Source organism: Mauremys reevesii, linkage group 7 (assembly GCF_016161935.1).
Source record: "Mauremys reevesii isolate NIE-2019 linkage group 7, ASM1616193v1, whole genome shotgun sequence".
In the NCBI taxonomy this organism is placed as follows: domain Eukaryota; kingdom Metazoa; phylum Chordata; order Testudines; family Geoemydidae; genus Mauremys; species Mauremys reevesii.
The window spans coordinates 16,185,061-16,202,756 of record NC_052629.1 but is presented as its reverse complement, the minus strand read 5'-3'; the positions used below and the strand labels follow the sequence as shown (position 1 = coordinate 16,202,756).

The window sequence follows — 17,696 nt, the reverse complement described above, 5'->3', positions numbered from 1 at the left end:
GGGGTTGGAGACCAGGAACTTTCATTTTTTTTTCTTTTGACTTACCATATTGAAATTGGAGGGTGGTTATTTAGATTAGATGTTTTAATATTATATTTTTCAATGTGTATCAAGGTAAGATTAGTACATTAAGATGAATGAAGGTTTACAAGGATCTAGGCAGTTAGGAAAACTTACCCTTGTTTGATTTGAGAGAAGGTTAGTGAGATACAAATTGTCTTCTGGTGATACCTTCCAAGTCTTCATGAAAAAAATACCTTTCCTTGAAATCAGTTACATGCATTGAAAACTGAACTCTTGTTAGCTCTCACAATTAAAGCATTATTGTTTTTGCGTCAAGCAATTTTTTTTGCCACTTTTAATTTTAGAACTTTGGGAATTTACTAATAAGCTGTAATATGTACATCAGTAGTTCAGATGCACTCATAAATATACTCATGCAGGGACTGTTTTCATTTGTGTCTGGGAAGTGCCTAACATGCTGTGCATGCCAACCCAATCAAAATACTTTTCATAGACTAAATTTTTGTTTTTCTCTGTTCTGACATTTGCAGCTGAAAACTACATTCCACAAATTCTGTGCTCTAATTTAAATAATGTATCACATGTTTGATTAATCAAAATGGTTTTAATTAAAGCATAATGAATTAAGCATTTCATTAGCTGTATGTTTAATTTCTTAGGTACAAAGTTGCTGAGTGTAATTACTACAATATTGAGTTATTGTTATCCTAAGCAAATATTTTTTCTTCCATTATGTTGACTTTAGGTGAGGTTCAATGTAGTGCAGCATGTTGTTCCAGAGGTGAAGGACCTTTACAATTGGCTTGAAGTAGATTTCCACCCACTAAAGCTATGTGATCGTGTAACCAAGGTGAGTCCTGTAGGAGCATTTAGAGAAACATGAGTCTGGGCAGATGATATTAGCAGTTAGTGAGGTTGGATTGTCAGGTCTTTGGGTCAGGGACTTCATTTGGCCCATTTTCATTATTGCTGTATGTTTACATTATACACTGCTGTGTATGCCTATGTTGCTATATAAATAGCATATAAAGTTGTTTTCAAAAGCATTTTTAACCTGCCATATCTCTTGGCACCACTTAAAGTGCTCCTACAAGGAAACATAGTTTTGGGAGCAACCTTGAAATTCTAGCTCTCTGGGCTGGTGAAGGTGATATTGGGGAGGCAGTTGAGCTAAGCTTTTGGTAGTTGACACAGCCTCAGTCTCTCACTCTTCTGGAAAGCTACTGAAATGATTGTATGGGAGAGGGAAAAACTGAAAATGTCATCTGGCATTTACCTTTAGGTGGAGTTCAAGCCACAGTGAGAGTTTGTTTAACTTGAAATTTGAAGAGTGTTTTGGGGCTCTCAGATGCAATAGATATTGTAACTTTCTGGGCATTGTGACAGGTTCTAAACTGGGTGAGAGATCAAGTTGAAAAGGAACCTGAATTGCAGCTGTATGTCCCACATCTGCAAAACAACACCATCCTTCGTCTTCTGCAGCAGGTATGATTATAAAAAAATAAAATAAAAAATTGAATGTGCACAGGGGTGTCTGAGTTTGAGAATGATTTGGAAGATTCTGAAGCCAAAAACGTTACATTTTATTTTCTGTCCTAAGTAAAAAATTGCCATTGAATCTAATGCTCTTAGTATGACTTTGAGACAGTCTTTTTTCCCCATCCATATAACACATCCTTCCTGTTTTATACTGCTTTGTTAAACACAACTCAGCTGCTATCTATTTTAAATAACTGTATACACTGGTGTAGAATTTTATCTAGACTTATTTGTTCCTTTATTTAACTTTTCAGTCTTGTCTTATGTCTGTTCAATCCTTTGTTTCCTTGTAGTTAATTTGAAAAAGGCTTATTTTGTCAAACGCACATTTCATTGACCTGAACCCATTGCAGTGGTGAGCAGTGTTATTTCTGATGTGCCAGACAACAGCTGAAGGTTAATTAGCAGCATTGCTGTATATAGTTACTGCTGCCAGTCTCCTTCAGACAAAGAACCTAGTCAGGAAAGTCACTTGATCCTAGATTAAGATTAAATAAAATGTTGGAAGAAAATGTTGAAATGGTGGTAAAATATGCATAATAATTAAACACATCTTGGTTAACCTGTTGCCCAACTGTCAATTAATCAGGCTAACTTTACAGCATGTGCAACAGTTTTAGCTTCTGTTAACCTGATTTTTAATGGGAAGAAAACTGAATATTCATATATTGTGCAGGTGGCGCAGATTTATCAGACCATCGACTTTTCTCGTTTAACTACCTTGGTTCCTTTTGTTGATGCTTTCCAATTAGAACGTGCTATTGTCGATGCAGCCAGACATTGTGACTTGCAAGTAAGTGCCATAAAAAGACTACTGTAAAAGTGTGTGTGTGTATTTTTATATTTATAGCTTCCCAATATCTGGCCAAACTCAAGGGTCAGATAAAAAGTAGCAGGTTGAAACTCAACCCAGATAATACAGAGTTGATGCTGATGAACAGGGAAGAAGCAAATTGAGGATGTGATCTCTTTTTGATACATTAATTTGTTAATGTTTTTATGTTCTTAAATTGTGTAGCCCTCCTGCAGTAGTGAAGAGGAGTTCAGTACGTAAATACAATAAATAAATTTCAGCGAAACTTGTTTGTGACTGCCCAAGGGATCAGCAAAAACAGATTTTCTAATACAGGATGTCCTTAATCAAAAGTCTAACAAAACAGTTCTGGAAACTTTGGGCACGCTCCAAAGTAATCACTTAGGACCAGTTCCAAAAAGCTATACTTGGTGCACACTTTGTCCAGCTGTAGGCATGATATAAACCAGCAAATGTCTTGAGACATTTTAACGTCTGCTATAGATAACAGATGTATTGCCAGTGGAAGTCAAGTATATATTTATGTATTAAACATTAACCTGAGCTGTAGCCTACACTACCATATTTTTGCATATGATCATGAAGAAACAAACTGTTCTTATTTCAGAGCACTTCACATCTGTTAATTTGATTTAGGGAAGACATTGAGTCTAGTTAGTACCTAAAATAAAACACTTGCAAGTGAAGGCCTCATTGAAGTCAAAGCTTCGAGTGGCTACGTTGGGATCAGGCTTTCACTCTTGGTGTCTACTGTCAAGTTTAAGTGGAATGAAGTAGGGCAAGTTATCTGTCAGTAATGAAAGGGTAGTAGCAAGAACTATTCATGTAGTTGCATGAGGTGAAAACCAATGTTCCTTACATAGAATCATTGAATGATTCTGTCTTACAGCCATGCTTCTGTACTTATCTTTATTCAGACTTTGGAGAGTCACTTCTTTATGGGGGTGAGCTTTTTACAAGCCATTTTGTTCTGTTGAATATAAGCCAGATGTAGCAACAGTTTTGTTCTTTAATTGTTCAAACATCATTTCCAATATCTAGGACAGTTGTTTTTTTAAAAAGTAATTTATGCTTAGAGCTTGTCTACATGCTGAAGTTGCACCATTTTTTAACTTAGCTTGGTTTAAAACAAATTTAGTTAAACTTGTGCAAACCCCTTTGTGGACAAACTTCTGTTTAAAATTGGTTACATTGTTTCACCTTGCACCTGTAAATTTAAGCCGAATTTAAACCTGTTTAAGAAGGGTCACATGCATTTGCACCACATTAACTGAATAAGTTTAAAATCCCACAACCAGTGAAATTGGTCCATCTTTGTGTGTTGACCTGGCCTCGGAGACACGGTCAACTTAAAATCACCCTTCCGACAATGCAGTGGTTATTTATGGCAGTAGAATTGTATTTACCTGTTGTTACGAGTACTACTTAAGTTACTATAGCTGAAAGAAATAATAATTTTTTCAGTTTATTTTGTATATTTGATAGTATTTTGTGTGTAGTCAATTTTACTGTTTCATGTGTGTTGTCATTTGCCCAGCTATGGATCACTGTTACAACAATGAAGAGAGAGACATTATTTAAATGTAATAATTAAAAAAAAAAGATTTTTTTAAAACCACAATGAGGAAGCACAAGTCACTACTTTTAACTCACTTTTTGACAGTCTATATTTCAAATTGATGTCTCATTTTAAATATTCAGTGGTGCCCTAATCCTGATCTTCTGAATCGTTTTTCAATATATTTTGTAAAGGTTCGCCTTGATCATACTTCTCGAACGCTGAGCTTTGGATCAGATTTAAATTATTCAACTCGGGAAGATGCCCCGCTTGGCCCTCAGCTGCAAAGTATGCCTTCTGAGCAAATTAGAAATCAGCTGACTGCTATGTCCTCTGCTCTCGCTAAGGCTCTTGAAGTCATTAAACCGCCAAACATAGTGGTAAGTATTTTTAAGTTTCTGAAATTTTTGTTGGGGAAAAAAAAAAAATCTCAACATTCCATGAAGTGAATTGTGTCTCTGTCTGCTCAACCTTTTCTTGCCTAGTCAAATGCACATTTCATTGACCTGCTCTCATTGCATTGCTGAGCAGTGTTATTTCTGATGTGCTAAACAAACAGGTGAAGGTTAATTAGCAGCATGACTATATGTAGTTACTGTTGCCAGTCCCCTTCAGACAAAACAACTGATCAGGAAGGTCAGTGTGTACAAATTTAATGTAGTAGTAAAATGATTATTAGCAGCAGACAGCTAAATGCGTCTTAGCATCCTTTTGCCCTCTCAATTACATGAACCCCACCCTTCTAATTCCACTAGCTTTTTTGGATTAGTTAGATATACTTGTTTTGAAGCTGTTGGTGTCTTTGTAAATATTAATTGTTTGTTTGATTTACTTTCCTATGGCACAGGAAAACCATTTAGAATAATAGAATCTCAGGGTTGGAAGGGACCTCAGGAGGTCATCTAGTCCAACCCCCTGCTCAAAGCAGGACCAATCCCCAACTAGATCATCCCAGCCAGGGCTTTGTCAAGCCTGACCTTCAAAACCTCTAAGGAAGGAGATTCCACCACCTCCCTAGGTAACCCATTCCAGTGCTTCACCAACCTCCTAGTGAGAGAGTTTTTCCTAATATCCAACCTAAACCTCCCCCACTGCAGTTTGAGACCGTTACTCCTTGTTCTGTCATCTTCTACCACTGAGAACAGTATAGATCCCTCCTCTTTGGAACCTCCTTTCAGGTAGTTGAAAGATTTGACTGTCTATAGATAGTTAAATAAATTAATGGGCACTGCTGGGGTTTGAGTGGCCCAAAGCTTGGTTGTTACATTTTTTTTGCAGTAATATGTTGCTCCATCTTTCTCTATTTTATTGATGATATTACTGTTCTAGAGCATTGTGCCAACTGTTGTTTTACAACCCTCAAGTTGTAATGATGAGCTGTATTCATGTACTTTTGAATTAAGTAAAAACATAAGCTAATAAAGATATTTTGTCAATTTTATGTTTTGTAAATTTCAGAATTTAAGGAATAGGTGGTTTGTCAGATTGAATTAGATTATTGGTCCATCTGGTAATGTCTTCATCTGGCAGTAGTAAGTTATTGACACTTCTGAGGGAAGCCAAAAATTCCATGATGCATCTAACCAGTTAGTATGTGGCCATGTAATTAAAGACTGTATCACCAGGTACACATATGAGAGGGTGAAATTAGGATTGCCTGGGCAACCTTTATTCTGTGGCAACTCCCTCTCAGTTGAGGCTGATAGTTGCATGTTGGATTTCAACCTCCATCTGTTATGTCACTCTTCAGGTTCTCCAGTTCTCCAGGAAAAAGTGGTGTTTCAGAGTCTGATCTTTCAAATACTTTTTTTGGTGGAGTGAGATCTTTGAGTTAATCTTTACCTATCAAAGAAACAAAAAAGGGCAAACTTTTTTTTGTTTTGCAGATGCATTTTGAGAGTGGACATTTAGAATAATAAAAATATAGGGATGGAAGGGACCTCAGGAGGTCATCTAGTCCAGCCCTCTGCACTGGGGCAGGACCAAGTATACCTAGACTAGCCCCGAAAGGTATTTGTCCAGCCTGTTCTTAAAAGCCTTCAGTGAAGGGGATTCCACATTGGAATGCTTCCATGTTCCAGTGCTTAACTATCCTTATAGTCAGAAAGTTTCTCCTAATATCTAATGTAAATCTCACTTGCTGCAGATTAAGCTTTCATCTTCAGTGGACATGGAGAACAGTTGATCACCATCCTCTTTATAACAGTCCTAATCATCTTTTAAGACTATCGTCAGTCTCCTTTTTATCTTCTTTTCTCAAGACAACATACCCAATTTTTTAACCCGTCTTTATACGTTTAGAAAACATAACCTTTTACAATTTTTTATTTCTGTCATCTGGACTCTCTCTAATTTGTTCACATCTTTCCTAAAGTGTGGTGCCCAAAGGTGGGGACACTACTCTAGCTGAGGCCACACCAGTAGGGACAGTTACCTCCTGTATCTTTCATACGACACTCCTGTTAATACACTCCAGAATATTAGCTTTTTTTGCAACTGTATTACATTGCTGAATCATATTCAATTTGTGATCCACTATAACCCAAGATCATCTTTGGTAGTAGGACTAGTGCTTAGCCAGTTTTCCCCATTTTTTTAGTTGTCCATTTGATTTTTTCCCTTCCCAAGTGTAGTATTTTGCACTTGTCTTTGTGGAATTTCCTCTTGTTGATTTTGGACCAATTCTCTAATTTGTGGAGGTTGTTTTGAATTCTAATCCTGTTCTTCAAAGTACTTGCAGCCCCTCTCACTTTGGTGTCATCTGCAGATTTTATGAGCACAAACTCTGCTCTACTATTTAAGTAATTAATGAAAATATTGAATAGTACTGGCCCAGGACAGACCCCTGCAGAACCTCACTAGATAATTCCCCTCCCCCCCCCATTTTACTGCAAACCACTGATAACTACTCTTCGAGTACTGTCTTTCATCAAGTGTTGTACCCACCTTATTGTAATTTCATCTAGACCCTGTTTCCCCAGTTGGCTTCTCAGTACGTAAAGTAACTATGTATTGAATGAGCTCTGTCGTCTTTAGATTTTTTTACGTTGTGTTCAGAGTAATCATTTTGTACGTGCAGTGTTTCAGTCTTGAGTTGACTGCTAGATAAATTATTTAAAGGTGACTACCTGCATGATTAAGCACTACTATTGATTGTCATAATGGCTGTTATGGTTGTACACAATACCTGAGGCCATGCTCATATATATTTTTATATATAATTATTCACCGTGTTTGACCCAAATATAGGCATATTACACAGTCAGTATTTTTAAAGAGACCCAAGTATTATAACCCACTAGCTAGACCCATATTTATATAGTGGAGCTTAAAATAACTTTTCAATTTATAATAGTGTTTAATATGTACTTCTATTTTTAGCAGTCTCAAAAGGTTGGCGATCTTTATCAAATAATAAATGTTTTCTCCATAGCGACAGAAGTCCTTTAACAATGTGTACAAGTTACAGTATTACTCCCTTTTTTAGAGTAATCTTAATATTTCAACCACGATTTATCAAGAATTTCCATCTATATAAGTATAAAGTAGGCAATAACACAGTATTCCACGGTATATGCTCATCAGTCTTATGAGTGCATATTGTGTAATGCAAGTTACCCAGTACTTGTGTTGGCTGAACATATCCTGAAATGTTGTGCTTAAACCATTTCTTTATAGTCCTTTAAATGTTTTCCAAATAATATAGTTTTGTTATGATGTTGGGACAGCAGACTTTGGCCAGTTTCTATTAATTGGCCTAAGCTGGCCCACAGTTTAAACATCTGCTTGACTTGCAGGTGCAGTCAGCTAATTAGATATGTAAATGCTTGCAGTTGTACCTGCAAAGAAATTCAGAAACTCAAGAGTTCTGATTTTAAAATCAAACCCCCTTTGTGGTTACAGTTGCAAGCTGTAAATCAAGTAGGTTTTTTTTTATGTTACTTCCAGAACTTTGCTACTATATCAACACACTCTGTAACTGTGTCAGATTCACTACAGTGCATATGGGTGACATTTTTAAAGTTCTCGTTAAGCCTTTCCTCCCTCCCCACTTTCTTCCTATTCCCCTTCTCCCCCAGTAGCAGGACTCCTCTTTGTAGTCAAAGAAATGTACATGCTGCTTCTCTTTGTTCTCTTTGTAAAACTCTGCAGTGGCTGATTAGCTAAGGTGTGATGGTGGGGGACGGGTGGTGAGTAAAGAAGAAATGGCAGAAGATACTTAAAAATCTATGTGAAACCTAGTTATTTTTTATAAATGAATTTAAAATAGTCTCAGATAATGCATTTGCTTCTGAGTCATCCTGTCAGTTTTTGTGATCCTACAACTTTCTCTCCCCTGTTGCTGTATAAAAGATCCATAGAAACATGGAAAACACATTAAATGATTGTACAAGTGAAACTGGCTATACATAAAGTGCTATTTAGTGGGTAAAAACAAACTGAAAAAAGTGTTTTTTCATCTCTCAGTTGTAGAATCATAGCTATTATTGTTACAATGGTATGTAAAATATTTTCAGACCAAATGGATTTTTTTTAAGGAAGTTCAAAAATTTCACAGCTAGGACACACTTCATAGAGTGTTGATTGAATACTGGAATGCTTAACATGTTTAACTTTTTTGCATGTGAGTATTCCCTTTGAGACTGCTACTTGTATATGTTTACAGGATTGGGAACCATGAGTTTAGTTTCAGTAAAGTTTTTCATGCAGTTACCAAATATAGGAAATAAGATGACTTTGAGTTGTCTGGTTTATAATGTTTCACTTTCTTATGACTTGGGAATTTTAAAGGGATACCAACCAATTTTCTGTCTTGTTCTTAATTTGCATTCAGCAAGAGAAGGAAGAACAACATCAGTTAGCTGTCACTGCTTACTTAAAAAATTCAAGGAAAGAGCATCAGCGTATCCTTGCTCGTCGTCAAACTATAGAGGAGAGAAAGGAGCGTCTTGAAAGTCTAAACATTCAGCGTGAGAAAGAAGAGTTGGAACAGCGTGAAGCTGAACTTCAAAAAGTTCGTAAAGCTGAAGAAGAGAGACTGCGCCAGGAGGCAAAAGAGAGAGAGAAGGAGCGTATTCTGCAAGAACATGAGCAAATAAAAAAGAAAACTGTTCGTGAACGCTTGGAGCAGATTAAGAAGACTGAACTGGGAGCCAAGGCATTCAAAGATATTGATATTGAGGTAAGCAACTTATTACTGGAATATTGAATTTATTCTAGATTCTTGTACTGTTATTCAGCTGCCTAAGTTTCATATTCTCCACCTGTTTTGTTTTTATGTCAGTAAGACATTCCTAAAAATATGAGACTACCAATTTGGGCAATTTAAATATTTGATCAATCATTGGGATAGGAGCTATTTACATGTAGGAAAGAAGTCCAGCCATTTGAGAGGGGGCTGAAGATTTCTACCATCTAGATACCTACCTAGTAATAAAACATGAAATAGATATCCAAATCGTACCGTGACAACGGGACTATATCTTAGGGTACGTCTTCATGACCTGCCATATCGGCGGGTAGCAATCGATTTCTCGGAGTTCAATATATCACGTCTCATCTAGACGCGATATATCGAACTCCAAACGTGCTCCCGTCGACTCCGGAACTCCACCACCGCAAACGGCGGTGGCGGAGTCGACGGGGGAGCCGCGGACGTCGATCCCGCGCCGTGAGGACGGGTAAGTAATTCGAACTAAGGTACTTCGACTTCAGCTACGCTATTCGCGTAGCTGAAGTTGCGTACCTTAGATCGAACCCCCCCCACACACCCAGTGTAGACCAGGCCTTAGTTAGAATTCAGATTAAAAATCCATGACGTCTTCAAAGAAGAATGCAAGTTACACAACAGACACTAACAGGAGCCTAAAAATATTCAGAAAGTCAACTAGTTTGAAAGTTAAATGAGAAATTGCAAAAAAAAAGAAAGTAAACATAGGAGACTGCATTCATGCCAGGAAACAACTGTTTGCTTTCTGTACTGTTTATTAACTTTAATATCTGATTGTAGGATCTTGAAGAATTGGACCCTGACTTCATCATGGCTAAACAGGTTGAACAGCTGGAGAAAGAAAAGAAGGAACTCCAAGAACGTCTGAAGAATCAGGAAAAGAAGGTATATAAAGCAACAAGAATATGGGCGTGGCTGTATAGAAACGTACACAGGTTTAGTTAAACCATTGTGAACCCCTGTTTGGATACACTTTTATACTGATTTTAAAACAGTATCAGTTTACCTTGCTGCTTTAGAGATACAGGAGCAAGCTGGATTCATACAAGCCAGGTTTTAATTGATTTGAGTCTCTACACATATATCTGCACCAATTTAACTAAATTGGTTTAAAATCACACCTTGGATTAAACTGGTGCAATTTTGCATGTTTCAAAGACGAATATGCTGGGAATACTGAGGCAGCAAATATATTGGGTGAAATAGAAATATTTTTTTAGCATACCAGATTTGGTCTTTATTTTATACATTATAGGTATAATATGTTTGGTTTTCTATATTTAGATTGACTATTTTGAAAGAGCAAAGCGCTTGGAAGAAATTCCTCTGATAAAGACTGCCTATGAAGAACAAAGAATCCGAGATATGGACCTGTGGGAACAGCAAGAAGAAGAAAGGGTAAGGATATTTTGATTTCATATAGCAGCATCATTTGGTGTTCAATATAAAAACTAGGTCTGTGCCATATGTATGCTTTCCCTTGTCCAGCTCAGTCCAAGAAGGGGAGATGTGATTTAGTTCATAGGGGATTATTTCGGTTTCTCATTATTTTTTTCCCACTCATGGATAGCAATGTCTTTTGTGTCAGTCCAGCTAGAGAAAGTGGCAGCTGTCTGATAAGCTGCCTCTGGTTGTGGGCTCTGAGAGTTAAACATCCTTAGGGGATTTGTTGTGTGTTATAAAGACAAATATGTAATTTTAAAAAATTGTTAATATTTTTACTTTTGCATATTTGTAGATCAGCACAATGCAGCTGGAACGCGAAAAAGCCTTGGAGCATAAGAACAGGATGTCAAGGATGGTGGAGGATAAAGACTTATTTGTATCTAGGCTCAAGGCAGCACGACAGTCCATTTATCAGGTAAACATCATGTGTTCTTGTTGGAAAAGCATTTCTATAAAGTACTTAATTTGTGAGTTCAGTGTTCCACTTGAAAAATACAAATGAATTAATAAATGGAGCTAGACAAGATAATGTCTGTTTAAACTAAAAAGATGTTGCCCTGCTATTTTTCTGAAACTCTGGGGGAAAAACCCTTTCTGGCAATCTAGAAGAATTCAAATTTAGACAGTTGACCCTTTAAAAGACAAACGGTGATGGCCACAATGTGACATTGAGCCACAGAACAATTTTGTAATTCCAGAGAGGCCTCGTTCTTTCATTGAGAGTTATATTAATGAAGTGTGCATGGGAGCGGAGATGTCCACTTGATGATCTGGCAGACCCTGACACTTCCCAGGCACTGCCATTTAAAATTGCTGTGGCATCTACCACAGTTGCTTACATGGAAAAGTAATTATTAAAACATTAGATGTATTTTAGCTGCCTTTCAATGTGGTTTAGCAGATGGAAATGAGGGAGAGCCAGCAGCATGTGACCAGTCAGCTCTTCTAGACCACAAATAATCCACAGACCACAATTTGGAGTTGCTCATCTGGTTAGAGTAATCACGAAAATGTTTCTAATCTAAAGAACAGACTTAATTTAACACTATTCTTGTGTTTCAGTTCTGTCTTTTTAGTTGATTCAGCAGATCACTTATATGTTACCCAGGTATCTCTGGTATTTTAGATATGAGACTAGGTTCCTGACCTGAACAGGTCATACCTAAATTAGATAAATGAAAGGGGAGGAGAGATGCAATTGAAATTGTGTGACTTAGTTTCCTGTTCTAGCACTTTGAAAACTTCATAAGAACATACATAAGAACATAAGAAAGGCCGTACCGGGTCAGACCAAAGGTCCATCTAGCCCAGTATCTGTCTACCGACAGTGGCCAATGCCAGGTGCCCCTGAGGGAGTGAACCTAACAGGCAATGATCAAATGATCTCTCTCCTGCCATCCATCTCCATCCTCTGATGAACAGAGGCTAGGGACACCATTCTTACCCATCCTGGCTAATAGCCATTTATGGACTTAGCCACCATGAATTTATCCAGTCCCCTTTTAAACATTGTTCACTGAATTTCTCTGCAGTGTATTGGAGATTTAGCAGTATTCCTCCCATAAATATTATGGAATTTAGAAGGGAAAATTATCATCTTAAAAATGTATCTATTGTCTTTAGGGGTTACCTCTTCAGAGTTTTTCCTGAGATTTTTAGGAATATGAGAAACTGTCAAAATCAATATTCCGCAAAAGTAGGAATTTAAATTATCTTGTTAAAGAGGGAAGAGGTTTTAGCAGCTTTCTGGTAGCTATGTACAACTCTTTTTGGGGCACTACCTGTGATTTCTGAGAGATTGGGCATCTGTTTATCATACTTGGGTTTCTGAGGAAACAAAGCACTAGCATTGCGGATGCTGATTCCGTTTCTCAGAGGTAGACCATTGCATCCCTTTATTCTTAACTTCCCAGAAGGGGGTTGGCAGGAGGAAAGTTTAACCATCACCCCGTAAAATTGCTAGTGGATGGGAAGATGACTACTGCAAAATTTGTTGACATTACTATTTTGTAGTTCTTTGCATCTTTGTTCAGTGACCTAAATAATTCTCTGGCTGTTGGATTGAGTTCTGAAGGTTTTACTTGTAGTCTTGCTATTTTTCAGGAAAAACTCAAACAGTTCGAAGAAAGGTTAGCAGAAGAAAGACATAATCGTTTGGAGGAACGTAAGAGACAACGCAAAGAGGAGAGGCGTATTTCTTATTACAGAGAAAAGGAGGAGGAAGAGCAGAGATTGCAAGAAGAAAAAATGCTTAAAGGTAAAATTTAAGAGACATGCACTGAATAAACTGATATTGTATTTCATTCCTTCTTGAAGCGTCCCAAAATCTTTCAAAGTCAAGTATAGGTCACTGTGTTCCATTGGATAGTAGGAAATTTTTCTGTTCCTTTCCATTCGCAGGGAAGTTCTCTATTCATTGCAACCAGACAGTGCATCTTGTGAGATGCATGCTTGTGCAGCCACCCAGGTTGCTGGCAGTCTCTCTCTGTGTACAGACAGACACACTAAGGGCAGAGGTGTGTGGAATGAAGAGGCAATAATGAATGAAGGAGGGGATAGAGTAAGAATGGGAGTTGGAGAGTCTGTATTCAGAGGTTTCAGATTAGAGTTCTTACATTCTTTCTTTCTGTACATGAGGAGAAAAAAAATAGAGGGAACATTTTTGCCAGACTGAGAACACAAGAATTACCATATCGGATAATTGGAGTATTCTCTCTAGTCCAGTATCTTCTGTCTGTGGTGGCTAGTACCCGAGACTTTAGAAGATGATGCTTGGAAATCCTTAGATTGGACAAATATGAAATAACTTTCCATAGGGCAAATATTTTCCCAACCTGCTGTTAATGGATGACTGAAGCCCTGAAGTGTCTGGTCTGTATTCTTTATAAAACATCTTAAAATCTTATCTTCATTCGGGATTTTTGTATCTGGCTTATGAAATAATTAGTTGCGTTTTTTGACACATCCTTAAGAAGAACTAATTGCCCATGCCTGAGGTACATCAAAGTTGTTTTGGTGTTAACTAGTATTTCACACTTTTAGTATTAATAAATTTGATTTGTGCAGCAATAAATAGATACCTGCATGGTTTCTTTATTGAATATCCAACAGCTGTTGTGCCAGATATCAAGTTGATCAATTTTTTTGTTTTTTTCTGTCACGTAGGCGTTAATTACTTTCAAAAGAAGAATGCTGCTGTTCACAAATACTACAATAGTTACTTAGATGTTTGTGGGTGGGAGGAGGACTATTGTGTACCCTTTCTTTTTTTCCTCCAGTTATAAACTGCTCTCAGAGAGGATTTGCTCTATTGGTAGTTTATTTTATTTTTTTTCAAAAGAATACAAATTCTTGTTGCAGAGCTCGAAGAGAAGGAACGTATTGAGCGTGAAAAACGTGAGGAGGAACAGCGTGAATACCAGGAGCGTGTCAGAAAACTAGAAGAAGTAGAGAGGAAAAAACGTCAGAGAGAGCAGGAAATTGAAGAGAGGGAGCGTCGCAGAGAGGAGGAGCGGAGGGGTCTTGATGACCCACTTTCAAGAAGGGTATTGTGATTTGTTTTTGTTTTTTAATTGGCTGATTGCTCTTCCTCTCTCTCTCTATTTTGTAAGGAGTTGAAAATGCAGTTTAGGTGGGCTAATGAAAGTCGTGTAGAGGTGTACAACCTGTAAGGAAAAGTTTACTTAAATTCTGTGTGCTTATTTGCTTGTCTAGTTCAGAAGTTAATATTTGGGTGCTAGCAATTGACAATTTATTCATTGGCCACAGAAAATTAGTTATCAACAAATTGAACCAATATGTTTAAAGGGGTGGAGAATAGATTTAATTGTGGTCAGCGCAGATGAATTGGGAGGGACCAATGAGGAACAAAATTGTAATGACTTATGCTAAAGTTGTGAATTAGAATAGCCATTAAAGGGAAACTCCAGTCTAAACATAAAAATAAACCTGCTCACTATATTAGATTAGAAGAGTGAAGGACTAAAAAATATCTTTACAAAATCAGAAGCTATCATTTTGAAAATATACTATAAAATAGGACTGAAATAATGCAATTTCCCAGTAGAGTACACTAGAAATAACAATTTAAAAAAAATCCAAACTCATAAGTTAAATTGTGTCATTATTTTGGGGATTGGCATAATAATAATAAAGTCATTCCAAAAATGTGTGTTACATCCTGCAACTTACCTATGAAAAACTTTGAAATTTTCTAATTTTTAATGCTTGCTAATGGGAAAGCTTGTTTTAGGTCCTCCTTTTGATGTGTCATTCAAGGAGATACTGAAACAAGTAGAAGTACTTGTAGAAGTACTCTTCTACAAATATTTTTGGAAAAGTGGTTGTTCTTAGCAAACATTTGTTTGGCTATCTAAAACCACCAGCTCATTTAATACCAGGTGATACTCTTGTCCATTACTAATTTGCCTATGTGAAAAAGTTGATTTCCAGCTCCTAGGGAACAGGTATCCATATCACCCAAAAAATGCCTTCACAACTGGCAGACTCACTGAAAGCAAGGATTGCATGATCCTAGGTAGTTAACTGTGATCTTTTGTGCAGAGAGAACTTTATCTACGGGGCTCTCAATTTAGTACTGCTTACTAGCACTACTACATGTACATATTCTAGTACAGGGAAAACTTTTCAGTCAGAAACTGAATGTTTAATCACAACTGTTGCAAAAGGGCCTACTCTCTCACTGACTGTCTTTTTTCTGTTTGAGTCATTGTAATGAATGTGTGAAAAGTTATTTCTATAACAAACAGGTTGTATAAAAACTTACATATATCCCTTCTGGAGGAGGAGCTAGGCTTTGTAGGGCATAAAGCCCATATTGAAATACAAATTTAGGGGCTTGGAAACACCATTGACCAAGTAGCTTTAAATGTCTTTCTATGTTGGATCCAATTTTGAAGGTCACTGTTCTAAGTGAGTGGATGGCTATATGAAAATCAGTCATTCATATGACTAATCTGTAAGCAAATCTATCGTCTTCTATATCTCGTACAGAGTAAATGAAACTGTTTCAGGATTAGATAAAAATGGTCTATTTTTGTTTGCTAGTAGGAGAAAATTTGCTTTGTAAAATGGATCATTGATTATTGCTATGCCTAATATTCACTTCCAGGGATTTAACTATAAAAATATCATATGCTAAATAGCTTCTGTGTAAAATGGAGTGTCTGTGAATCACAAAAAAACTGTGTTAAGTGCTTTACAAACACAGAACAAAAAGATGGTCCCTGCCTCCAGAGGGCTTATAATCATAATTATAAAATGAGAGAGACAACAGATTGATATTGATAGGGGAATATAAGGAAACATTAAGGCAGTATTAGTCAGCATGATCAACAGTATCAGTGCCCCAGCTGCTTAACCGTTGTCAAATCTTTTTGTAGGCATCACAACAACAGAGAGTTTGAAGGAGGATAATAAGGTAGCTTTGCAGATGATTATGGAGAGCTCCTCCCAAGCATAATGCATAGCAGGGGAGAAAGCACAAAGGTGCTTGTTTGAAAATTGAGCATGTGGGTAATGGACGCTGGCATCAGTGGCCAATCGAAGGCAAGAGTCAACATTTCAGTAGCAAATAGGAGGTGAAAGGCTGTAGAGGGCTTTTCTTTGAAAGTGAAGACAAGCAGGTTATATTTGCGATAGAGGAGGGGTTGCTACGGGAGGGATTCAAAGAGGGGTAGGTGACATGATGAAAGCGATAGACTAGAAGAATGATCTTTGCATCAGTATTCTGAATGGATATGAATGGGGCACAACTGCATTTGTCAAGGCTAGAGAAAAGGAGGTTGTATTTGAGATATGAGGTTGGATGAGAGAGAATTTGCAAGATTTAAACATAGCCTGAATGTAGGGATCTAGAGAGAGATCCAAGTCAAAGATGATGCACAGATTACAGGTCTGAGTGACAGGCAGGACGGTGGTGATGTTCACAGTGATTGAAAAAGGAGGTGATTTGGGAAGATTAGGAGCTCTGGTTTAGCCATCTTGAGCTTGTGCTTGATATCTAGACATCTAGATAGACTTCATAGACACACAAATGTGTAAAGGTACTCTGTATCCATAGTACCTGTAAACACTTACAACCAAGTAAAACCTTATAACAATAGTGGGTCATATCATGTAATGAATGAAGAACACTTTTTAAAAAGTTGGATTGAAGTGACTGGACATCTGCTGCTGTTTATGGTAGTGCATTCATTTAAACTGTCTTTGAGTTGAGTTCTAATATATTTCTTAGCTAAAAAAGCTAGCTGCTGCTTAAAGTCACACCACACTATTACTCATGTACTTAATTAGCTCTAGTAAACTTTTTGTTGTATTAATCTAGAATTTAAACCTAAAGAAATATTACTTGTATCATATTATCTGATAGGTCTGTTCCTTAGCTCAGCCAATTTACAGTTATTCAAGCATTACATTGTAGAGAACATCAGCTTAATTGATGCCAGAGCATGATGTTAAGTGAATGGATTGCAAATATTAGAAGTTCTGTATTTTTGTGCTACCAAAGCTGATGCTACTGTTGACTTGTGGTGAATATAGGAATCTCGTTGGGGTGATAGAGATGCTGACAACACCTGGAGACGAACAGCTGAGCCAGAATCAGAATGGAGACGAGCACCACCAGAGAGGTAAGTAGAGGGAAATCCAGCATCATGGTTGTTGGGCCCCTAATTTGTAGGCACTCTTCCTGTTGTCAGTCTGAATAGCCTTTGCCTCTATTATGGCCAGCATTTGCATCTTTGAAAGTTCTTCTTCGAGTGATTGCTCCAATGCATCCAGGGAGGTCCAGGAGGATGAGGACCCGATCAATGGTAATGCGCGGACGCGCTCCGTCGAGTGGCATTGCGCCCCTTGTGCGGGACAAAAAAAAAAAAAAAATGCTGGCTCCCCGCTTCTCTTCTTCAGCACAGCCTGTGGCGGTCGGCGCGTAAGTACTGCACCCCCGACTGGCTATTCCCACCCTGCTCCACTCTCTCCGGCGTTGGTCCTCCCAACACGCCCCGGCGACCCGAGAGAACTGCACCCAACCTGCCCCAGCGCCCCCCGCAAGCGCCGCCTGCCGG

At 37.7% G+C, this 17,696-nt stretch overlaps 1 protein-coding gene and 2 non-coding genes across 13 annotated transcripts in view; all 3 read left to right on the top strand.

Annotated features, from left to right (window-relative positions):
- The window catches only part of EIF3A (eukaryotic translation initiation factor 3 subunit A), a 53,219-nt gene that overhangs the window by 22,854 nt on the left and 12,669 nt on the right, over positions 1-17,696 (top strand). For all 11 annotated transcript variants that reach the window (XM_039547721.1, XM_039547731.1, XM_039547727.1 and 8 more), the window contains exons 8-18: positions 770-874; positions 1,411-1,509; positions 2,240-2,356; positions 4,130-4,315; positions 8,770-9,117; positions 9,946-10,050; positions 10,450-10,563; positions 10,904-11,026; positions 12,715-12,868; positions 13,972-14,156; positions 17,173-17,261. In XM_039547721.1, coding sequence (XP_039403655.1) covers positions 770-874; positions 1,411-1,509; positions 2,240-2,356; positions 4,130-4,315; positions 8,770-9,117; positions 9,946-10,050; positions 10,450-10,563; positions 10,904-11,026; positions 12,715-12,868; positions 13,972-14,156; positions 17,173-17,261 — 1,625 coding nt within the window. The remainder of the gene's footprint in view (positions 1-769; positions 875-1,410; positions 1,510-2,239; positions 2,357-4,129; positions 4,316-8,769; positions 9,118-9,945; positions 10,051-10,449; positions 10,564-10,903; positions 11,027-12,714; positions 12,869-13,971; positions 14,157-17,172; positions 17,262-17,696) is intronic.
- On the top strand, positions 1,885-2,015 carry LOC120369590. The gene has a single exon (XR_005583262.1). It is a non-coding gene; the product is annotated as a small nucleolar RNA SNORA19 (small nucleolar RNA).
- On the top strand, positions 4,425-4,556 carry LOC120369588. Its single transcript, XR_005583261.1, has one exon. It is a non-coding gene; the product is annotated as a small nucleolar RNA SNORA19 (small nucleolar RNA).